Raw genomic sequence first — 23425 nt, 5'->3', positions numbered from 1 at the left:
TTCTATTATATCTGTGGAATAGATCCTGTTTTGATTAATATTAGGGGTTGTAAATGTTTGACTAAAATTAATAATTTATTATTATTAATTTCAAAAATTACGTAATTTCGATTATAAAATTTCTTCTATAACGTGAATTTTATTATTTTTATCCTTTTTGGACTCTAAGCCTTTTTTTCTAAATTTTTATTTAAAAAACCTGTCCTAAATCTTAATAAAATATAAAAAAGTTTAAATACGATATATTTTTAATTTAATTATAGCTTCATTAAAATAAAAAAATTACCTGGCTATGATACGGAGAGTTCAGGTGTACTTGAGAAACGAAAGACAGTGTTGTGTTTCTCGGCAGAGTCGTCAGGGAACGACCGTTACGACAGAGACAACCTATCTATCGCTCGTGTCGAACTCGTTATAACCTAAAACAATAACACAACAATAACACAAACAATAACAAGACATTGTCTGACCGCATGTTCCAGCTATTTATGAATGAGATGCTCAGTCTATATTTTATTTTAAGTCTATGGCCCATACCTATTACACGCAGAAACGTCGATTTCATCATTTTCTTCATGTAATTATACTTTCTTAAAGTGTTAACGAGGAACTTTATATCAAAAAACATCTTTGTACTTATAAATTTCAGCCGAAATATCATAAACAAACTTCGAATCAAATCTAAACGGCAAAATTTAAAATGGCGCCCGACCTATGCCGGACCTTGCCAGAAGGTTCGGGAGCTGACACACAGACAAAAGAAAAGGACGCCGACTTGCATAAAAATGTTCCGTAACAAAAATCATACAGAAATATTCAGATTTTGGTCTAGGACAGTCTAGAAAGCCATATGCTTTCTACCTGGGTAGGATCGCGCCAGAACTGTTTCCAATTTTCCGGTTTACTGTCACCCCCCTGATTTACATATTTCGTTTTGAGCCATTTCTGGCTCCAATTCAATCAGCAATCGACACGAAAGAGAATTAAAAAATATATTGACTCAAAATTGACAACTAAAGAGACAGCTTTATTTATTTGTCAAATTACATAGAAACCAACGCCAACCCAGCACAATATTCTTTCTATACTCGTAATAAATTCCTTGAAATAATAATTTCTGAATATTTTTTAAAACGTAACTCGCTATGGAGAATAATATTGTTTTATAGGCGACGATAAAATTGCATTATCGTCTCCCGAAATTAATTCACTCGTGATTTCATCGCTCGTGAATTAATCTTTTCGGTCGACGATAAAATGCCATTTTATCGTCTTGTATAAAAAAATAACTATTAGTTTTCTTGCGTCTAAGCAAGCTAGAATTTTTGAGAGCATTCTAGGTTGAATATAAAAACAAAGCAATATAAATAACTTATTGTTATCCCATATTAATTTCACACAGGATATATTATTTCAAATTATCCATGAAATAACCAAATCGTTTGTAATTTAAAATAATACTGCGTATTTTTTACTTGCCTGGGCGTATTCTAATGCTAGAAAAACACAGTTGGGCGTATTATTTGTTAATAAACATTTTTAAATTTATCGATGATTAAAAGAGCGCATGCATTATGAAGTCGCAAAGGAAATTACAAAAATCACAATTAAGCTAAATGCTTATTGAAATCATTGTTGCTGAACTATGTCGAGCTCCTCAACCTTATAAAACTTTAATTTTAACCATTTTAGGGACACTAATGTTTAGTTATTCAAATTTCAGCATTAATTATGCATTTTGTGGCCCACCAACAGATTGAGAAATTATTTTGAAATAATAAATTATGCTTGACAGCAGTAAACAATCGCTTGTTTTGTTTCGAATTTTACATAATACACAAATGGAATAATTCATTGAAAACTATTCAAATCCCACTCATTAACGCAATATTTAATAATGATATTTTTCAATTAATGTCCACGGGTATTTTTCTTAAATTTTAAAAACCTTATGTTCTATGGTGCCATCTAGTAGGTTCCTTTTTTACCTCTTAAAGAAACCTGTTTCATTTTTTATATTAAATATATATTTATACAGTGATTTATAGTTAGAAAACTAAATAAATAATTTAGAATAATATAGTTTTTAATTTTGTCACCACAAATTATTATAAAAAGAAGTAAATTATATTTAAATTTAATTAATCTAATTTATCTAATATCCAGACCTTAGATATTGTATCGGCAGATGGCAACACATTATTCGTATTTTTCCAAAGATATGGTGGTAAGGAGCATGAACTTCGATGAGTAATGAGTACGCATCCAAAAAATTTTATATGTCATACAGAGGGAGAGCAATAAGTATTAAAAACAGCTGATAATATGTTCTAAAATGTTTTTCAGTTTAATTTCGTTTTTTTTTCCTATTATTGTTGCGAATTTCTGGGTTTTGCAAGATTTGTTTGGCATGTATGATAAACAGCTTTTTGTCTTCTTCTGAACTGTTTTTAGTTATTTTATGTATAATAATTTACTTAACAGTAGTTAGATAGTTTAGCCAATTGCACTATTCGTTTAGTATTTCAATCATGGCTCGTTGTGCTCATTTCATGCGCTTGGGAAAATACTTGCCTCATTCAGTACATCTTATTTTGCTTAGCGTGTTGACCGTACTCTTCGTACACACGAAAATCGGTACCCAAGACCAGAAATGCCAGCCCTAGTATATACTATAGCAGCGATATTTTTAAGATTAACTAGAGATGAAAAAAAAAAAATAAAACTATTATTACTTTCTGACCTCCCCCTGTTTGGGACGAACATAGCGGCTACCCTGATTAGAGTTCTGCGCACGTTCATGCTCAAGGATGCTCAATCTCTTTACTCTATATCTCTGAGTTTTTCATTGTTTACCTCCCTTGACGTGTTCCATAACCTCTTGTTTTTTTGTTATCTGGAAAATGCCAACATAAGCAGAAAATTAACAGCAATTAACAGTATTTTCACGATGGACCTTCAATATTGGTTATTTTGTGGCTCCGCACTAATTTTTTCCACTTTTTTAGCTGTATGTCTCTCAAAAAACTCTTAATTTATATCGCACTTATTCACAATTATATTTCTCATTTTAGTTCTGTATAATATTGATAGCATGTTCCCAAACATATCCAATTATACACAGATCGAAAAAAGAAAAGTATTTTCTTGATCCTGCCAGTGGAAAAGAGCTAGAATTTTCGTCTATTTCCGAAAAACCTACACTAAGTTTAAGTGTAGTAGTTCCGGCATACAATGAAGAAGAACGACGTTAGTATTTATAGACGAACTCATATCAAGTAATTTGCGTATTCTTTACTTATTTTCAGTACCACCGATGCTAGATGAATGCCTCGATTTTTTAGAGGAACGCTCAAAAAACATCAAGTCTTTTAGTTATGAAATTATCATTGTAAGCGATGGAAGCAAAGATAGTACTGTGAAAAAATCGCTAGAATATACCAAAAAATACGGTTCTAATAAAGTTAGAGTATTGGAACTGGAACAAAACAGAGGAAAAGGTGGTGCAGTCAGATTAGTAAGTGTTTTAAAATAGATTTTTTATTTAGCTTATACTGTTTTTTATTTATAGGGAGTGTTCAGTACAAGGGGTGCTTTAGTGTTATTTGCTGATGCCGATGGTGCATCTAAATTTGCAGACCTTACGAAATTAGAGAGTAATATTAAAGAACTAACAAAATGTAAGTTTTTAAATTTATCTGAATATATTATAAATTAAAAATATTCAGGTGACTATATCAAAGAATCTGCAAGTATAGCCGATAAATTAGCTATAGTCATCGGGTCAAGAGCGCATTTAGAAGAGGAGGCAGTTGCTAGTCGTACATTTTTCCGTACCATACTTATGTACGGCTTCCATTTTTTAGTATGGCTCTTTGCCGTAAAAGGCATTAAAGATACCCAGTGTGGATTCAAACTGTTTACCAGAAGAGCAGCTGAAATTTGTTTTAGTAGCTTGCATGTCGAGAGATGGTGAGTTTAATAATCAATGTTTAATTAAAATTAAATAATTTTTTAAGGGCTTTTGATGTTGAATTACTTTACATTGCTCAAACTCTTAAAATACCCATCGGGGAAATTGCTATTAACTGGACCGAAATCGATGGATCTAAAGTGACACCAGTATGGAGCTGGATTCAGATGGGCATAGATTTAGGCCTGATTTGGCTAAGGTATACTGTAGGAGCTTGGAAAATCAAAGAGTTAGTTAAAAACTAAATTATTTTGTATTACTTAATATTAAGTATAAATATAAAAATGTAAGTTAATATACATTTAACAAATACACTTTACAACTATGTTTTGGGAGCACCAAAAGCATCAGGCATTCTCTCAATTGTATAGCGATGCTGTGATACGTACATTATCGGAACACCAGGAATTTTTCTAATTCTCCTTTTCAAGTCCTTATCATTTGTTGCAACTATATAACATTTATGTTGTGTAACTCTTTGTACTAAACAGTCATCAGCATAAGTCCCTTTATGCAAACAGTGAATCCTCTCGAATCTTGGGTCTTTTATAATACGCAAAGCAACCTAAAATCAATAATTATTTGAAAAACCTTCCACAAATAAAAATATAACACACTTACTTTAAATTTCTGTCCTAATTTCTCCAGTTCTCCTAATACACAATCAGTAATATATGGAATGCATTTAGCATACAGACAATCCATCATATTTTGAATGATATCCAATTTATTCTTAATCGAAAAATTAATAAAATTTGTATCAATTAAAATGTGGTATGGAGGCCCCAACTGCGTGTTATATTGGAAAAATAGAGCTGAACTGACTTGCGGGGCTTCACGCACTTTAATTTGGTGGGGATCCTCAGCTTTTTTCTTTCTTGGAGGAGCTCGCAAGCTAGCTTTAATTCGAGCATCACTAGGGCTGATCATATTTTTCATCTTTGCGAATCTTTTGACGGCAATCTTTCTCGTTTTCTTGGCTTTACCCTACAAAAAAACTTGTACTGAACTGTAATAAGTTAAATTCCTTTAAAACCTACCATTTTTAAGAGATTTTAAGTAAAAAAGTCTGCAGAAAAGCCTAGAATCAACAATAAATCAGGTTAGGTGTTAGGTCATTTAAAAGTTTGGTTATGTACAAAAAATCTTCTTGATAAATTTAGCGGCATCAGCATTCTGTCACTTGATCTTGATCAAAAGATATGACATTGTTTGTAAAAATCAGTAAAAATATATGATAGTAAATAAATTAATCTATATTTTTTTAAAAATTGAAGCAATTTTGATGTAAAATACATTACATTCCATCGTTACATATCAAAAACTAAATACAAATGATGAAAAAATACTCCACGATTTTAAAAAAGATGTATATTTGTTTATCAAGCTATTAAAGATTTATTTATTGATAAATTACTTATATAAGGCTTCATTAACTGGTTTGATAAGGATTATGCGTATTTCATACTTCAGGAAAATTCCTCTGTAAATATATTTGTAAAGTTCTCTCAACTTATTGCTGCAAAATATAAAAAAATACACAAGTCATATTTTATTCTGTTCTGTACTGGTTTGTTGTTGTTGTTGCTAGTTGTTAAAAATGATTGCCAAAACTATTAAACTAAATAACGGTGTTCTTTTACCTACCGTTGGCCTAGGAACATACAGGGTAAGTTCAGATATTTGTTAAAATATTTTAAATTGTTTGTTTTTAAAAAATTAAAAAATATAACCTCAATTTGATTTTTAGTCGAAGCCTGGTGAAGTGGAAGAGGCAGTAAAAATTGCTATAGACGCCGGTTATCGTCATATCGATTGTGCCTGGTTTTATCTAAATGAAGCGGAAGTAGGTAGTGCTATTCGAGAGAAAATTGCCAGTGGGGCTGTTAAAAGGGAAGACCTTTTTATTACGAGTAAAGTAAGCCCCGCATTTAGTTTAAAAATACTGTTAATATGTATATCAAGTAATGTTGAATGTTGAAAACATATCAACTATCAACATCACAATATACTAACAAAAATCACAATAATTACGGTAATAAGTTTGCATATTTTTCTATAATAGTAGGTAAAGAAATAAAATTATATTTTTATCTACAAAGCTGACGCCTTAAAATGTAAATATTTGTACACTTTTTCTGCCTTTCTTGACAGAGGTTAAATTAATATATCTTTTATTTAAGTTTATAGAATTTTATCTGTATATTATTTTTAATATTTAAATATATTGCATCAGGATTGTTAACAATTAAATTTAGGTACCTTTTAAGATAGGTAGATACTTACTACACAGGATCTTTCTTAAATGAGCGCAAATACTTTAGGTGGTAGTATTTTTCATGGTATTTTTCCGCCCCATTGAAACGCTTATGATAATATGATGTTTTTTCCTATACAATTATTTCAAAAAAACTTTTTAGAGCTGCAGTTACCTGAAATTTTCAGATTTTTTCGTGACCTTGTACAAGGGCATGCAACGTTGCCACTTCATACAACTTACCTCAAATACGTTTAAATAAAACTTTTATTTTAAACTTTACTTTTATTTGACTTACCAGAGATATAGAGGCAGGGAGAATGAGCATGGACCATGGACGTGCGAAGAGAAAATGGTTGTGTCTCTGGGTTGCGTTCATCATGGCTGCCGCCATGTTCGCGCTTATATATACAAGGGGATATCAGAAAATAATCGCGATTATAAATTTTTGACGGTCATCTTTTTGTCAAAATTAATTTTCCCTACGTCTATATCTTTGCATACTACTTACGTGTTTACTTATTGAAGAAAATCTGTATCTTTATAATAACGTTAATAAAAAAAGTTAAAAAAAATAAAATTTGCAGTTTTTTGCCAAAAACACATATTATTTTTTAGCTGTGGAACAATTTCCATGCCAAAGACGCTGTAGTACCGAAACTTAAGGAAAGCTTAAAAGCATTAGGGTTGGATTATTTGGATTTATATCTGATACATTGGCCTTTTGGTACTAAGGTACTTACTTAACACATACAAAATAAGTTAGAACACCTACCAAGAACATCTATTATAGGAAGATGCACCGTTGATGCCTACCGAAAACTTACAAGACTGTTTCAGCGATGTTGATTACATAGAAACGTGGCAAGGTATGGAAGAAGGGCACAAACTAGGACTGGCAAAATCTATTGGAGTGTCAAATTTTAATGCAGAACAAATAGACAGAGTTTTAAAAAATGGAACTATAAAGCCTGTAGTAAATCAGGTAAGTCTTGAAGATATACAAAGTGTTTATTTAATTTATAATCTGTAGGAAAATCAATAAAAAATGCACGCCGCAGTGTTGCCACCGGCTCCTTTTTTTACTTTGACTTTTAATTTACTTTGACTTTTGAAAAATAGTTCTGACAATCGGCATTTTGCTGTTGTAAAACCAAAGGTTCCAGCGGCATAGCGCAGCGTCAATACAAGGGAATTTAATAAGTAACTGCTGTAATTTTACCAACACAAAGTTTATTTCTTTTGGTAATTATTGGGAAAACTGGAAATCGTCCGATTTTCACTAAAATTGGTATACACACTATTTTGAAGTCGTAGATTACGAATCGATTTTTCTTGGCGGTCTCTTATCGTTTTTCAGAAAAACGGAAAATTATTTCAACATTGAATTTTTCTTTATTTCGGCCCTATAAAGTAATAATTTCACTATATTTTCATTATATTATAGTTTATCTAAAAGCCACACTTGATTGGGGATAGGAAAATGTCCAAAATTTTACTGAAAAACACTTTTCTTAACAAAATAACAAAGAAAATTTAGAGCAGATGGAAGTTTGACATTTGAGATATCCTTCTTTCTCTCTCCTATGTAATGAGAGAGACAAATATATTCTAAGCCCAATCTAGAAATTTGAAAATTTACAAAATGTTGCCATATCTTCTATTTTTTCGGGTGATTAGGGATTTTAAATAAATTATTTTTATACCTATTATGAGATCGCCAATAATTAAATATACCTGCCTATATCCACAAAGTTACGCGGAAGAGTTTTCATTGCATTGGTTACAACTTCCATGCGGAGGGCGTTAATCTTTTGTTGTTATATTATATCAAAAAAAGATTAACCCCCTCCGCAAAGAAGTTATATAAACACTATTTATAACCACGAAGTTGCACGAAAGAGTTTTGATTGCATTGGTTTTAACTGTATGGTTACTGTAAAAAACTGTAAAGTTGTAACCAATGCAATCAAAACTCTTTCGTGCAACTTCGTGGTTATAAATAGTCAGATCTCGTTGGTAAAATAGCAATTATGTTTAGGAGCCGTTCCTCCGGTAACCGCCTTTCGTAATCCCAGAGGGAGCGAAATGAAATGCGCTAAATTTAGGTTTAACATTGGCAACGTTGCTTTAAATGTCAGAAACACATAATCCAACATTTTCAGATTGTTTACAAATTTATTTTAGCAAATTTTCCTCTATTATGCATAGAATTGGTTAAAAAAGTAACAGAAAATAGCAAAAACATCATTGCTTATTGAATACCTAACAAAATTTGTGCTAGAAAACCTTAAAAATTTGAGAAATTAAGAAAAATTCGATGTTGAAATAATTTTTCGTTTTTCTGAAAAACGGTCAGAGACCGCCAGAAAAAAATTCAGTTCAGATTCGTAATCTACGACCTCAAAATAGGGTGTAAACCAATTTTGATGAAAATCGGACGATTTCCAGTTTTCCCAATAATTACCAATATTTTTAAAGCCCCACCTACACCTAACGTTTTACCTGCCAGTTTTGAGTGTCAGTTACAACGGAAAAGGCGACCGCCTTTCGTAATTCCTTCTTCTGGCGACCGCCTTTCGTAATTCCAGAATGAGCAAAAAAAACACGCTAAATTTAGGTTTAGCATTGGCAACGTTGCTTTAAGTGCCAGAAACACATAACCCAACATTTTCAGATTGTTTACAAATTTATTTTAGCCATTTTCCTCTATTATGCATAGAATTGGTTAAAAAAAGTAACAGAAACTATCAATAACATCATTGTTTATTGAATACCTAACAAAATATGTACTAGAAAACCTTGAAAATATGAGAAATTAAGAAAAATTCGATGTTGAAATAATTTTCTGTTTTTCTGAAAAACGGTAAAAGACCGCCAAAAAAAAGTTCAGATTCGTAATCTAGTAATCTACGACCTCAAAATAGGGTGTATACCAATTTTGGTGAAAATCGGACGATTTCCAGTTTTCCCAATAATGACCTTTCTTTTTTTTATTACAGTCTTTAATTTTGAAGTTACAAAAATGAAATGTACACAAAATGTAACAGGTTAAAACAATAATCAAACCCTTTGATCAAACCAATTAAAAAAAAACTAAATATAGGTAAAAAACAAAGCTGGGAAAATATCTGTTATCATATTATTATATATCTGTTAGAATTCTTCTAGTATGCATATTTGTAAAAACTTTTATTATATTTTCTTCAAATGAAGGAGGATTTTTATTTTTCAATGTTCATCAATGCTAAAGTTGACAGCATGTTGACAGTCTCTCTTGTTTTGGTCAGTGTTCCCAACTCTCAAAAATTTATCTCCCTAAAAATCTAAAACGCTCGCATCAAAAATCCCCAAAATATCCCTAAAAACCTAAAAAATGTCCCGAAAAAAAACCCTAAAAATATAAATAATAATAAATAATCAATTTGTTGTGTTTTAAGTGGTTGACCTTGAAACGTCTGATCACAGCAATGTAGCCAACTGTTCGAAACTTTCCATTAAAGCAATACCAAACCTTCTTAAATCAACTAACATCCCCACAACTGTTATCCAAGATTCAGTGATTAAAATAAATAAATTATTTTGTTTTATTTATACTTTCCTATTAATTTTGAAAAATAGCAGTAGCGGTCTTATCTCTTCTTTGGTAGCGGTATTCCATTGAAATTTTATCCCTAAAAATATCCCCAAAAAATTTTACTCCCTAAAAAAATCCCCATATAGATTTTTTCTCCCCAAATTTAGGGATAAAATCCCGGAGTTGGTAACACTGGTTTTGGTGCCGGAATAACCTACCAGTTTAATTAATTCCGCAAACACGCTGTGTTCGCTTTTATAAACATTTTCACTAAAATGACGAATACACGATTTTAAATTGGTATTAATATTCAAAATCTGCTTTGGAGGTCCTCCTTCAATAGTTTTTAATTTTTCTGAATACACCATAGAACTGACGCACAATTGCAAAATTATTTCTATTTTACAGACTGTTTAATAGATAAATAAATTTTAGGTTGAGTGTAATCCTAACTTAAACCAGAAAAAACTCATCGAATTTTGTAAACAGAGAGACATTGCGATTGTAGGATATTGTCCACTTGGTAGAAGCGAATATATGGGTAGGCCAGGATTTCCAGAACCTACTATATTCGATCCCAAAGTAGCAGAAATCGGAAAAAAATATAACAAAAGTCCAGCTCAAGTTGTTTTGAATTATTTGGTAAGTTTATCTTTAATTATTAGTTATAACAAACAGTGTAATTCTAATTTATTGATTTTAAGGTATCCTTGGGTATATCAGTAATTCCTAAATCCGTTACAAAATCAAGAATAGTCGAAAATATCGATATTTTTGACTTTACTCTTAGTAAGGAGGACATAGCTTACTTGGACTCGTGCAACAAAAATAAAAGAGTTTGTCCACTAACGGATTTTAAAGACCATAAATATTACAGTTTTAATGCAGAATTTTAAATAGGTACTTTTCAAAATAGTCAGGATCTAATGTTTTGTTATTTAATTTACATAGATTTATTAAAGTTAAGAAATTAATATTTTTATAAAATAAAGTTAATTCTTAACTGCTGTAATTTATTTTGAAAGTTTTTGCCATTTTATAGCTGTTATAAGGTCTTATTACTACGTTTTGATATCCCCTGTAGACCGGCTATAAGAAAATAATCTCCACTTCCTCTATATCTCTGGATCCAGTCTTATTGCCTTTTTGATCTATGGTTAAATAGTAACCACAGATTAAGTAATGTTGTTTGACGATTCGATTATCAGTAAACTATTCTGTGGTCATCTAACCTCGATTTTTTGAATTCAAATCAGAGATTCAAATGTTTATTTAACAAACATTTAAAATCGAGCTTTTATAAGCATGTCCCAACAGAAATCGAAAAAATCAACACCGTGGTTTCGTTGCGAGAAGTGCGAGGCTTACATTTCACACAGAGACGTGGAAAATCATGACGGTTTCTGTCCTCCGGAGACCCGTTTAGTTCAGCATGCCTACATCTATAAAGGCCGCTTATGTGGTATCGTTGATATTAAACCTACTGAAGATATTAAGAATTTAAGTAGTAGAGAAATAGATAGTTTGGTCTTTCTTAGTCAAGATGCCATGCAGCTTTGTTCATTTTCAATTGGCGAATCTGTTATTGTAGAGTCGTCATGTGAAGAAATTCCTCCTATTGTACAGAAAGTCTGGCCAACGAATGAAAAATCATTAACGTCGATTTTACTAACCAAAAACGGTACTAATTACTTTTCTTAATTTATTTTATATAAGTTATTTACCTAATTCTTTTTTACAGCACTTGAGACCCATGGATTTACATCAAACGATATAGGCTTTCTAACAAAATTACTAAATTCGCCTAAACTTATAAGGGAGGCAGCTGAAATAAGTGTTGTTGTCATAAATGGACCGAAATCTTTAGAAATAAACTCCGAACTAAATAACAGACTCTCTAAGTCTTATGTATCTTATTATTTTACACCTGGTAACTACATAAGCATTATGTATTATGGGAATTTGCTAAAATTTCAAATAAAATATATAAGTGAAAGACTGACCGAAGCAGTAGAGGATATATTTGATAATATATCTATATTAGATGATATAAAGTTCTATCTTGTTGGAAATCAAACTAAATGGAAAATATATAAGTTAGTACAGCTAAATTGGTTCACAGAATGTCTTTGGTTTGCAGAATATCTTAACCAACCTCATCCCATCATTATTGTATTTAACTATATTTTAACTTTACAGAAACCAAGAAGATTATAAAGAAAAAACTAGCACTAAAAAATCCTCTACCCAAGTTTATGGTTTGTCATCTCAATCTAACGAAATTACCGATATGATGAACGTAAGCCTAGGCAAAGGAACTCACACACAAAATTTTAAATGCAAATCAGTACTTCTCTACGGTAATTCAGGCACAGGCAAAACTAGCCTAGCTAGACATCTAGCCAATAGTTCAGGCGCAAATGTGGTAGAAATATGTCCTTCTTATCTGTATAATAACAGTTCAGTTAGTCCCGAAGAAGTAGTTAAAGAGAATTTTGACAGAGCTGTCGAAAATACACCTAGCATTATTATTTTAGATGAAATAGATATATTGTGCCCTACAAGAACTGGTATGTAATATTTTAGAATTTCGAAAAAAAAACGCCGTTTCGGTAACCTATGAAATTTTCGGAATTTCTCTACCTACCCTGACGCCGTTTATTTTTTTTTATTTTCAGTGTAGTCTTATTTTCAGTCTAGTCATATTTTTCTTTAGGTAGATTATCTGAGACGGAAAAAAAGATTGTATCGGCGATTTTGACTTGTTTAGATAATATTTGGACAAATGATAGATTGAAAGTATTTGTCATAGCTACAACTAATAAAATCGATAGTATTGATCCATCTTTAAGAAGGTAAGACTATTGTAGAATTAAAATTGACCTTTTTAAGCTTAAAAATAATAGATTCCTGTCATTTATTTATTTTATTATTAAACAATCGATATTTCATAAACAAGTATATTTTTAGAAACATTACTAACGCGACAATAAAGTATTTTACTCGGAAACTTGATAAAATTTAATATCCCAAGTAAAGGATGTACTGTTATTTTCGTAACTGTTATTTTTTGAAAGCAAGAACTGTTATAAGCTTGGCAATCTCGATATCGTATTGCGAGCGGTTGTTAAAGGAGGACTGTTATTTCATACCTGTTATTTTTTTGGGAGCAACAGATATTGCGAACTGTTATTTATGAATAACAGTTTCAAAATCATATTGTTATATAACAACACGACGCTGATGTAAACGTGTACCTCGGCAGTAATTTTATAACTGTTATTCTTTAGAAAGAAGCACAGCATCAAAGGGCGGGCTGATATTTTCCTGATTCCTGTTATATTTTGGAAGTAACAGAATTTGAATAACAGTTTCAACATAGCATATCGTTAAATATCAAAGTGTCACTGTTGCAGCTGTTTTTTATATTTTATTTTTTAAAAGAGCTGTTGCGAGGTTGGTAAAAATTTGTGTTGCTGCGATACTGATATCACATCGCAATCGATCGCTGTTGGTGCACTGTTATTTTTATACCTGTTATTTTTTTAAGTAAGTAATACTTGCAAAATAACGTATCGTCAGTTGCCTTACATTGTGACTGGTATCTGTCGGTGGGCTGTTATTGTCATAGATGTTATTTTTTGGAAGCAGAAACTGTTATTTATGAATAACAGTTTCAAAAAAATAACGTTATATAAAAGAGCGTCGCTGTTCTGAGGAAAATATCTTGTCTTCGCTGTTGCAGATGTATATCGCAGCTGTTATTTTGTAACTTAATTTTTGAAAGAACTGTTGCCAGGTTCGTAAAGTTTTGTGGCGCGGCGATACCGATATTACATCAGTCCCAATTAACATACAGTTAGAAGCCTTACACCGTGACTGGTCACTATGGATAGACTGTTATTTTCAAACTTGTTATTTTTTGAAGCAGCAATTGTTGCAAACTGTTATTTATAAATAACAGTTGTAAACCCGTATCTGTTGTAGATGTGGAAGGCTGGACAGAGAGATCGAAATTCCAACTCCAGATCCTAACCAACGAAAACTCATTCTTACCTATCTATTATCAACTTCTAAATCTAATCTAAAAACGTCTCATTTTGAGGAAATAGCTAGGATAACTCATGGCTTTGTTGGAGCTGATTTGGTCTCTCTTTGCTCACAAGCAAGTCTATTATGTAACAGAAGAATTTCGGACAGCCTAGAGTTTGAGGATTTTAAGATGGCCTTAAGGACAGTTAGGCCTAGTGCCATGAGGGAAATCGAAATAGAAGTAAGAATAAACTGGTGAATCGTTAATAAGTTTCAATCTCACTAACGGTTGACGAATTTTCAGATACCAAACGTAAAATGGTGTGATATAGGAGGTCAGGATAACCTCAAATTGATTCTAAAACAGGCCGTCGAGTGGCCTTTGAAGTATGCCAGTAGTTTTGTGAGGTTGGGAGTTTCACCACCAAGAGGTGTATTGATGTACGGGCCGCCAGGGTGTTCCAAAACTATGATCGCCAAGGCGTTAGCTACAGAAAGTGGGCTCAATTTTCTTAGCATTAAAGGTATATACAGCTAAATTTTAGGTAGTACAAATTCAAATATACAATAATTTGCATAATATGGAGACATAAAATATGGTGTGTGTTTACTTTTGCTAGGTCCGGAGTTGTTTAGTAAGTGGGTTGGCGATTCTGAGAAAGCTGTCAGGGAAGTCTTTCGCAAAGCCAGACAAGTGGCGCCATCTATAGTATTTTTTGACGAAATTGACGCGTTGGGTGGTGAACGGAGTTCAGGTAAGCTTAGTTGAAGTTTAATTACACAAATTTAGTCTCTGTTACAAATTTAAAATGTTATATAAAGTTTGAGGAGAGAATACATCACAGTGACAGTTTTGTCTGTCATTTTCTGGATGTCGTCTGTCGAAATCTATGACTTATTGGACAAACTAACGAATCAATAGACAGTTAACGCATTGCACAGAATTTATACATACAGTTCATACCAAATAAACTTTTAGTCATGTGATTAAGCTTGACCGGCACAGCGTTGCCCTGTTTTACATATTTTCTTTTAATCAAAATATTTTAGGAAACAAAAATAAATTAATTATAAATATATAAACAGTTATTATTTACATCAACAAACAACAAAACTCACCTTCTTAACAGCAATTAAAGGACATAACAGGCTATTACTACCGCTTTCCCGTTCAAAATATTCTAATAAAGTTGCGATGAGTTTTTTTACGGCTATTCTTGTACACTTCGCACTAAAAGAGGTTCTAAAAAGAACAATGTTCGACTGCAAGGTCTGCTAGTAAACATTTTCAAGCTTAAAGTACAGTTTAAAGAATATATACATATACAGTTGGCTCACTCTAAGGAATTCTATTGTTATTTTGACTTCAAAGGCGGCCCGTGACCCTTCGAGGTGACAAAAAATTTGTACGTTTACCGGGTGCAGCGGAAGTGCTATTTTATCAGTCAGAACGCTGGCCGTATACGAGGGATCAATTAAAAATACTAAGGAATTTTAATATAGCAAGTAGAAAAATAAAAATACAGTACTAGTTTTATTGATTTGTTTATTGAACTGTTTATTGTACTAGTTTTATTGAATTGAACAGTTTTAGGCCTCTTTAATAATTGATCAGTATTTATTTACTTTCTCTGGTGTATAATTTTCATATCTGTGTACAATACAAGTTATTTTCCTTATCAGACTCTACTTATACATATTATGGTGAATACATGAATATACACCTTTTGGTACCTAAATAAACGGGAATATCGATAACGGCCACATAGAAACAGGCATTTAAAAATGGGAAAAACGATATAAAAGTCCATATGCGTAATTTGAATTAAAAAAACGCTTTCCTGAACATTTATCATTTCTGGATACTCATCGTTTCTCCCATGTGCTCGTCAATTGTTATATTTACTGCTACATAAAATTTAGTAAAAACTCTAAAAAACTTGTCAATAGCAGAACAAGTTGTATGCACGTATTTTTATTACCTGACGATAAAATTTGGACTTTCCAGGTAGGTAGTTAAAGTTAAATACATACATCTAAAAAGCAAAACATGCTATTTAAAAAAATGCAAATATCTTAAAAAATAATTTAATATGCACTTTGCCAACCGGTAAATATTGGAAAATCCAAAACATAATAGTAAAGTATCTACTACTACTCTAAAATATCTACTAAAATAATAAACTAATTGTTAAAAATAAATATTTTGTGCATATTTCGAGTAAAAGATTTTCTTAATTTATATGTGTATTTTTAAAACAATTTATTCATAGTTGGGTTTCCATAATTATAATATACTTAATATGTCTAATACTTTAATTATTATATACTTAATATCCTATACTATATAAACATATACCTTCCTTCATCTTTTGGGCACCTAAAGAACGATATATTGTCTGTCATTCTACTTTCACAACCATCCACTGCACAAATATTTCTAGTAGACATTTTATTCACAATTCGAACACAACAACTAAAACACTATTTTTTGGGTTCACCCTATGCGTCGGACCGAAAAGAAAACTAAAATAAACTTGGAACTCTGTGTACGCGTCGAGCAACGGATGTAGACTGACCCAAGTCTACAAGACAGGCGGGGTGCGGCGGGGGGAATTTTGATACGGGCGAAGAGTGGGCCAACTGATATATTGTCGCGACCTAGCTGGGGGTTGTTTGCTAGGGTCGCTATACCAGGTTCTCTCTCTCAATCAAAACAACCATTGAACAAAATACACATTTATTTAACATAAAGTTCACAGTATAATACAATTTTGGGGAATGCCAAGACTTAATGGTTTAGTTAACTAAGTACTTACAGGAACATCTTCAGTCTGCGCTGTCTTCTGCTAACGGACTGATGACGCGAATTACTAACTGTATAATACGACTCACATCGATGGACTAACCTACTACCTCCTCCTGTCTTCAGCACACTATTTTATATTTTTCCGCTCGTCCCAATTATCGGCGGGTACGTGCTCAAAAATCTCCTTTGTATATTTCCAGCACCGATATTTAGTACGAGCTAGCCCTGAAACACCACGCTTACATCGACCTGATTTTAATTGTTTAATTAACAATGTTTATCATAAGAACATATTCAGGTCAACGTATACGCGAACGATTCCCTTGAATCTACATCAAATTGGTTTACTAGAATTATATTTTACATGATTTTTCCCAATTTGATGTAAACCCAAGTTGGCTATATTTAAGTCTTGACATATCCCCTGGCTTGAGAGCTGGTCCCCAGCGATAAAAAATCATGTGCTATTAAGCTTAATTAAGATTTTCTTGCGACTCATCAAAATCAAAAAAAAAATATATATTTTTATCATTTACTCTTTAATCCCGTACAAACAAAAGGTCCTACGCGATACCACCCGTACTGAAAATATGTCTCCTGGCATCCTGGTGCGTTGCGTCCGTTTCAACAATACCATAAGCTTCAAGCTTTAACCCTAACTCATATCAGTTAAGTAATGCACACGCCAGCACTGCCTTTGCCTTTGTTTGACTGGTTGCCTTCTTATTCATTGTATACTTCTGTTCGTCCGTGCGCTTGGTTTCAATGTCAAACGGGCGACGGCCTTTGAAATTGCTGGGATCAGCGGAATACTGGACAATTATTTTTCTTTACTTCATTAGTGTACTGTTTTTCATTCGAGCCAAACAAAATTTACTTGTTAATATTTCTTGGTTTTCTGGCTTCTCTGCGGTATTATGGGTTCAGTGGCTTGTTACTTCAACCAACCAAATTAGTTTTTCTCCAGGCTGGTTATTGCTTCCATATCCGTATCCAAAAATTCCATACATCTCCAATCCATTAGAATTCGAGGCAAAAAGACGAGCGGCGTGTTTAACATTTGCTCAACTGAACAGAGCTTGTGATGCTGGAAAGTTTCATCTCACTGGTGTGGTTGGTACGTGTTTCCAGACAGCAACTCATTTCTTCCTTCGACTTCTTAGTGTTTATTGTGGTATCGGCAGGTGTGATACAAAATTCATGAGAAATTAAAGAGTAAGTACTATATTTTATTCCTATCTTTAATATCTATTTGGCTTTTCTTTATTCCGTCTACTACATTACATGTCCTTTATCTCCTAAGTGGTGAAAGATTGTTTGGGAAAAGTCGCGTGGCTTCTAATAACATGTTTTGTCAATATCGAAACATATACAATAAACAGTCTACAAAACAGAACAACATACATACATATTGACAAAACTATCGCCAGTTTATTTTTCTTTTTTATTACTAACATAAATTATAAATAATATTTGTTTCTGACTCGGGAAAAAAAAAATAATCAAATTCAACTAGTACCTCTAAAACAATCACGGCTTCCTAAAAAATAATGGGCATCCTAGGCCAAAATAGTCACGTGACGTTGATACTAGGAATAAAAATAGCAACAAATCAACTAACAAAATATCATCCGAGCAGTTCTTTAAGACCAACATAGCTACACAATCTTTCCCCAGGAGATGTAAATGTAGTAGGTTTGAGTATACTTTACCTCAGCTTACCTTGAAAGTATTTCTTCCCTTCCTTTTTTTTATCCTTATTTTTGCTCAATGTTAGAAAACAAATAATATGTCACCTAAAAATACTCAAAAATAGATTAGTTTCTATCAGTCTCTTGTTTTTTTTTAATAATATACTATGAACGTAAAAATATTCTTAAATGCTACATTAATTAATCAGTATCCTTTATCGTGGTCCATCGTACTTGGCTTAAAGATTCAAACTTCGACTTTAAATATGACTCATAAGCATCGAGTCCAGGGAGGGTGGCTAGGGTGGATAATGATATCCTTCGCCATCTTGGCAATATTTATATTCTTTAAACTGTGCTTAAAGTATCGCAACACTATTTATTTAAACCAAAAACTCGTAATAAAAAACTAAAGTGTCAAAAAGAATGACGGTGTCGTGGGAATAAATAAATAAATGCGGCAACTTGACATTTTTTACAGCAGAGTTACCATCTGAATCCCCAACGCAAAATTTAAATTCCATTTAGTCAGCACGGCGTCGAATATATCCATGGTTGGCGACAATTAATTTTAAAATCGCGCCCTGGATGACGTAACTAAAAGTTTACTTGGTATGAACCGTATCTCTCGATATGTAATGCTTTAACTGTCTAATAACTGTTGTTTAGGTTTACCCTAACGGTCTATTATATATCTATCGGTCGCTACCATGTGAACTAATATGTTCAAGGTCACATAAAACTTAATTCCAGTGCCGTGGTATTTCAAGTCATATAATAATCAATATATAATCTGTTGTAATTTGTTGTTTTAACTGTCAAAGTCTTGACAAAACGTATATTTGGTTATAAATATAAACTGGAATGCCCCATTGTTCGCACTGCAAGCACACCAATGGACTGACGCACAAAAACGAATCAATCAAAGAAACGCGATATAGTATCGTCTTTGTCAATCACGCTAACATTTTAGAATAAGTAGGAGGAGCGCAAAAACCTACGTCTGCGGTAAAAATTTACGTTTTTAATGTAAAAATGATGGCGCGCTTATCGATTCTAACTTCATCACGCGATGAATCACTCCCAAACATTCGTGGCGTTTACTATAACAGGTTTTCGTCTCACTATAATATTGTGATGTCGCATTTAACCACCAACGAATGTTATTTGGACGCTTGTATTTTAACTTATTTTTCTGAAAAGTTTCTATATAATTTTACTGTTTCGTCTGTTAAATCATTTACAGGCTCATCAACCAGTGTACAAGACCGGGTTCTAGCCCAACTTCTCACTGAGTTAGACGGTGTCACTCCATTAGGCAACGTTACTATCCTAGCAGCCACTAACAGGCCGGATAGGATAGATAAAGCACTTTTAAGACCAGGAAGGCTAGACAGAATCGTCTATGTGCCGTTGCCAGACAACCAAACAAGGAGGGAAATATTTAGAATCAAATTATCTAAAATGCCAGTAAGTATGGTTCCAAATCAAAAAAATCAATTTTTTTCACTTTAAAGAAAAAATAATGGTATTTTACAGACAAAAGATGTTAATATTGAATATTTAGTTACAAAAACAGAGAACTACTCAGGCGCTGAAGTCAATGCTGTCTGTCATGAAGCCGCCATGATGGCTTTAGAAGAAAATATCGAGATTGAATACGTAGATAATAAACATTTTGATAAAGCTTTAACGCTGATTCAACCGAGAACGCCAGAAAGTTTAATCAAACTATACGAAGAATATGCTAAAATTAAAATTTAAGATCAAATTTACTGAAATAGGTTTGTTTTTTTAAGATTTTTTCTAGTTTGATCAATCTTTCTTATAAAAAGTTGATTATTTATAAAGGTTGTTAATGTTCGATTACGTTAAGGAAAAAGTAAATAAAATAAGAGTTTGTATTTGTTATAAAAAAGTTTTTTATTTTAACAAAAATTGTCGTTGGGTATAATATCTTTAAATATTTCTACAAATTTATCATACGGACAAAATTCTGTACAGCCTGGTATGGTCATTAATTTTGGATCTCTGTTTTCCCAGTCCTGGTAGTATATCTGTTCAAAAAAAGCAAATAAAAATAATCAAAATCATATTAGTTATACAGGGTGTTCCTTAAATAAGGGTAAATATTTTCAGGCGTCGCTTCATGTTCACAAAATTTCACATTTTGATAACTTCCGGTTTTATATTTTTTTTTTACTATTTTTAAATTAAATCGACTACCTATGTTGCCAAAGTAACTCGAAAGTATATAATTTAACTTAAAAAGAACTTGTAAAATTTTGCACCTTGTCTATACAAGGGGTAACACAAAAATTCGTTGCAATTTTTAGTGGGCGCGTTCCAATAACTACTTAAAACAAAATTACTGTTATTACTGTTAAAATAGTAGTTTTTTTCGACCAAATTTTTTGATTAAAAGAACTTGAAAATCCCAAAAATATAAATCAAATAATGATAAGTTACCTTAAATCCATAAACATTGTCTATCAAATGCACCTCAAACAAAATGTGACAGCCATATGGAGGTACCTTATCGTTGAACACACCCAACGCTATCAGCACATAGGCCAAATTCCTTTCATGTGCTGAATAAACGAACATTTTTCTCGATTGTGGTTTCAAAAGTCCATCAATTTTAGCTTTGGAGTCATTGATGATCTTCTTCAGCAAGTATCCTGTAGTTTTCAATTCAAAAAGAATTTAAATTTTAATTTTTTGGCAAATATGAGACACATACCTGCACCTAATTTTCTTAGATCGGTTGTGTTGCTTTCTATGTAGTATTGAGTAACAGCTATTCGTTCCAAAACGTCTGGAAAAACTGGATCTGTCCAGTTTTCGAGAGCATATCCATAGTTTTTCTAAAAAATATATTTATTTTATTTAATCTGCCCCATTTTTTTCCAAGAAAAGTTAGAAATTCGTTATTTTTTGCAAAACTTTGAAACTAGGAGTGTACAATACTTTTAATAATATCGATATTATATCGATAAAATTAAAAAAAAACTTGATATGTCGATATTTTTCGATACAGTTACATATACCCGGTGCATCTCAAAAGTGGCTCACCCCTATAACTTTTTTATTTTTTCAGATAAAAAAAAACGAGATTTGGTACGTTAGTATATGACATAAATTGGGATTGATTGACATATTCAATTGTATTCGGTCACTTCCTGTTTCACCGGAAATGACTACAACGTTTGATTTTTAAATAGCACCCTCGGTATTTTTTTACTTTATTTGATTGAAAATGACACTCTGAATCGAATGACATATCATATGTCAACTTTTGACATATTCACTCAAAAACAAACTGTTTTTTAAATTTCAATCTAGAGTGCCACGACTGTGTTAAAAACACTAATTTTTAATCAAGGAGCCTTGGAAAAACAGATTTGATCATCTAATGTTTTTAGTGTCTTCTCCTGGCCGGTTAAAAGATGCCCAAATCGTTTTTTTAATCATATCTCAATTTTTTCAAATGGAACGAGGATGGCTCATTAGCATATTTTGAAAGGCATTTTTTTACGAATAATTTGATACCACACACTTGGTTTTTCGACTCAAATTGTCGTTATGAACCGCATGTTACAATTTCAAATAAACCATATTCGAAAATGTCAAAAGTTGACATATGATATGTCATTCTATTCAGAGTGTCATTTTCCTGTAGTTTCGAATAAAGTAAAAAATACCGAGAGTGCCATTTAAAAATCAAAAGTTGTTGTCACTTCCGGTGAAACCGGAAGTGACCAAAAACAATTGAATATGTCAATCAATCCCAATTTATGTCATATACTAACATACCAAATCTCGTTGTTTTATCTGAAAAAATAAAAAAGTTATAGGGGTTAGCCACTTTTGAGACGCACCCGGTATACAGGGTCCAGAACACCCAGTATAGACACATTGATACGAAATGTATCGCACTAATTATATCGATATGAAATATTACAAAGTATCGAAATAAACGTATTCTGCACATCCCTACTACTGAATTAATGTAGAAATAAAATATAAATTTCAACTAAACAAATTACCTGGGCAAATAACTCCATGTACAACGAAAATATATCTTCGGGAGTACTAAATTCCTGACCGGTAGCGTTAGACACGTATTCAAATACTGGATTAAATTCAGCTAAAGCGTTTTGAGTCTCTGTAGAATTGAATACCGATTGGTACAGAGAATTGTAAATTTTACAAGTTTTGGTACCGTCCAATTCCTGCAAAAATAACGTAAGTAAATGAAATTATACAGGCTATAATGCAAGTGTATGTCGGGAGTATATACACTTGCGTGCATAGAAATCGGCTCAAGGCAAACTTTTGAAGTTAACTATATATTTTTTAGAATCTATTTGTCAGATTAAGAAAAAATGTATAGCTGAATTGAAAGAAGCTAATGAATAGCTGTTTGAAAGACAATTTCATATTCTTCGAAAAGAGTTTAAAGATATTAATTTGTATTTTCGTTTCTTTGGATTAAAATTATTAAATTAATGCACGAAACAAATTATCGTTTTTTATTACTAAGAGGTATGTTATTATTTATTTATTTATTTATGGACAATTAATTAAACTAAATTTTCAATAATGGGTATGACTCCCTCTTGCTCTAACAACATTTCTAATACGATTTGGCATAGATTCGATCAAATTTGATATTGTTTCTTGTGGAATGTTAAGCCACTCTTCCTGTACTGCAACAATGAGCTCTGGGATAGAAGTTGGGGCTCTTCGTCTAGTATGAATTCTTCGTTTTAGCTCATCCCATAAATGTTCTATCGGGTTTACGTCTGGCCTGCATGCTGGCCATTCCATAACCCGAAATCCGACTTCTGAAATGTTTGTATCGGTTGTTCTCGTTGTATCGGTCCTAACATTAGCCTTAGTCCTAACAGGTTGGGATATTTTATATTCTTAGGGCTAATGCTAATTCAAAACTGAATCGCGCATGCTCAAAGCTAGGGGTTTTAAGAATTCTCGAAATAATATCTGACATGTTGAATTTGACGGTTTATAAATGTTAATAAATCATATATTTTTTGGTCTAGACAGTATTAACGTAAAAATT

The 23425-nt window shown here is 32.2% G+C and overlaps 5 protein-coding genes across 5 annotated transcripts in view; 3 read left to right on the top strand and 2 right to left on the bottom strand.

Annotated features, from left to right (window-relative positions):
* The first annotated feature begins 2861 nt into the window (after nucleotides 1-2861).
* Nucleotides 2862-4300, top strand: LOC115881869 (dolichyl-phosphate beta-glucosyltransferase). The gene is made up of 6 exons (XM_030899576.1): nucleotides 2862-3010; nucleotides 3075-3249; nucleotides 3309-3517; nucleotides 3572-3680; nucleotides 3729-3972; nucleotides 4020-4300. Exons 1-6 carry the CDS (start codon nucleotides 2951-2953, stop codon nucleotides 4216-4218), a joined length of 996 nt encoding a protein of 331 aa, XP_030755436.1. The 5' UTR covers nucleotides 2862-2950; the 3' UTR covers nucleotides 4219-4300.
* On the bottom strand, nucleotides 4261-5223 carry LOC115881884 (rRNA-processing protein FCF1 homolog). The gene is made up of 3 exons (XM_030899604.1): nucleotides 5014-5223; nucleotides 4595-4960; nucleotides 4261-4538 (listed from the first exon to the last, which is right to left on the bottom strand). The coding sequence occupies exons 1-3, from the start codon at nucleotides 5014-5016 to the stop codon at nucleotides 4296-4298; spliced, it is 612 nt and encodes a 203-aa protein (XP_030755464.1). The 5' UTR covers nucleotides 5017-5223; the 3' UTR covers nucleotides 4261-4295.
* An 84-nt stretch (nucleotides 5224-5307) lies between these two features.
* Nucleotides 5308-10819, top strand: LOC115881877 (aldo-keto reductase AKR2E4). Its single transcript, XM_030899588.1, has 6 exons — nucleotides 5308-5642; nucleotides 5724-5891; nucleotides 6849-6965; nucleotides 7024-7215; nucleotides 10243-10449; nucleotides 10512-10819. Exons 1-6 carry the CDS (start codon nucleotides 5574-5576, stop codon nucleotides 10701-10703), a joined length of 945 nt encoding a protein of 314 aa, XP_030755448.1. The 5' UTR covers nucleotides 5308-5573; the 3' UTR covers nucleotides 10704-10819.
* A 214-nt stretch (nucleotides 10820-11033) lies between these two features.
* On the top strand, nucleotides 11034-20235 carry LOC115881863 (ATPase family protein 2 homolog). The gene is made up of 9 exons (XM_030899564.1): nucleotides 11034-11488; nucleotides 11549-11903; nucleotides 12007-12377; nucleotides 12524-12662; nucleotides 13795-14080; nucleotides 14144-14363; nucleotides 14460-14594; nucleotides 19586-19809; nucleotides 19879-20235. The coding sequence occupies exons 1-9, from the start codon at nucleotides 11113-11115 to the stop codon at nucleotides 20101-20103; spliced, it is 2331 nt and encodes a 776-aa protein (XP_030755424.1). The 5' UTR covers nucleotides 11034-11112; the 3' UTR covers nucleotides 20104-20235.
* A 56-nt stretch (nucleotides 20236-20291) lies between these two features.
* The window catches only part of LOC115881852 (venom acid phosphatase Acph-1-like), a gene marked incomplete at its 3' end in the record, with an annotated part of 41554 nt that continues 38420 nt past the window's right edge, over nucleotides 20292-23425 (bottom strand). The window contains exons 4-7 of the mRNA XM_030899553.1: nucleotides 22389-22574; nucleotides 21083-21206; nucleotides 20809-21020; nucleotides 20292-20396 (exon numbers count right to left, since the gene is read on the bottom strand). Of these exons, the coding sequence (XP_030755413.1) occupies nucleotides 20292-20396; nucleotides 20809-21020; nucleotides 21083-21206; nucleotides 22389-22574 (627 nt within the window). The remainder of the gene's footprint in view (nucleotides 20397-20808; nucleotides 21021-21082; nucleotides 21207-22388; nucleotides 22575-23425) is intronic.

This window comes from Sitophilus oryzae, unplaced genomic scaffold (assembly GCF_002938485.1).
Source record: "Sitophilus oryzae breed Bouriz unplaced genomic scaffold, Soryzae_2.0 scaffold_1111_pilon_pilon, whole genome shotgun sequence".
NCBI lineage: Eukaryota > Metazoa > Arthropoda > Insecta > Coleoptera > Curculionidae > Sitophilus > Sitophilus oryzae.
The sequence above is the reverse complement of the archived record's forward strand: the minus strand, read 5'-3'. Positions and strand labels throughout refer to the sequence as shown.

Bases quoted from the DNA above. Each gene is read 5' to 3' on its own strand.
- LOC115881869 (XM_030899576.1), top strand. From the start codon at position 2,951: ATGGACCTTCAATATTGGTTATTTTGTGGCTCCGCACTAATTTTTTCC. The intron at 3,011-3,074 runs GTATGTCTCTCA...TTCTCATTTTAG, and splicing joins TTTTTTCCACTTTTTTAGCT to TTCTGTATAATATTGATAGC. The intron at 3,973-4,019 runs GTGAGTTTAATA...TAATTTTTTAAG, and splicing joins AGCTTGCATGTCGAGAGATG to GGCTTTTGATGTTGAATTAC.
- LOC115881884 (XM_030899604.1), bottom strand. The intron at 4,539-4,594 runs GTAAGTGTGTTA...TATTGATTTTAG, and splicing joins AATTAGGACAGAAATTTAAA to GTTGCTTTGCGTATTATAAA.
- LOC115881877 (XM_030899588.1), top strand. From the start codon at position 5,574: ATGATTGCCAAAACTATTAAACTAAATAACGGTGTTCTTTTACCTACC. The intron at 5,643-5,723 runs GTAAGTTCAGAT...TTTGATTTTTAG, and splicing joins TTGGCCTAGGAACATACAGG to TCGAAGCCTGGTGAAGTGGA. The intron at 5,892-6,848 runs GTAAGCCCCGCA...ATTATTTTTTAG, and splicing joins ACCTTTTTATTACGAGTAAA to CTGTGGAACAATTTCCATGC.
- LOC115881863 (XM_030899564.1), top strand. From the start codon at position 11,113: ATGTCCCAACAGAAATCGAAAAAATCAACACCGTGGTTTCGTTGCGAG. The intron at 14,364-14,459 runs GTATATACAGCT...TACTTTTGCTAG, and splicing joins CAATTTTCTTAGCATTAAAG to GTCCGGAGTTGTTTAGTAAG. The intron at 14,595-19,585 runs GTAAGCTTAGTT...AATCATTTACAG, and splicing joins GGGTGGTGAACGGAGTTCAG to GCTCATCAACCAGTGTACAA.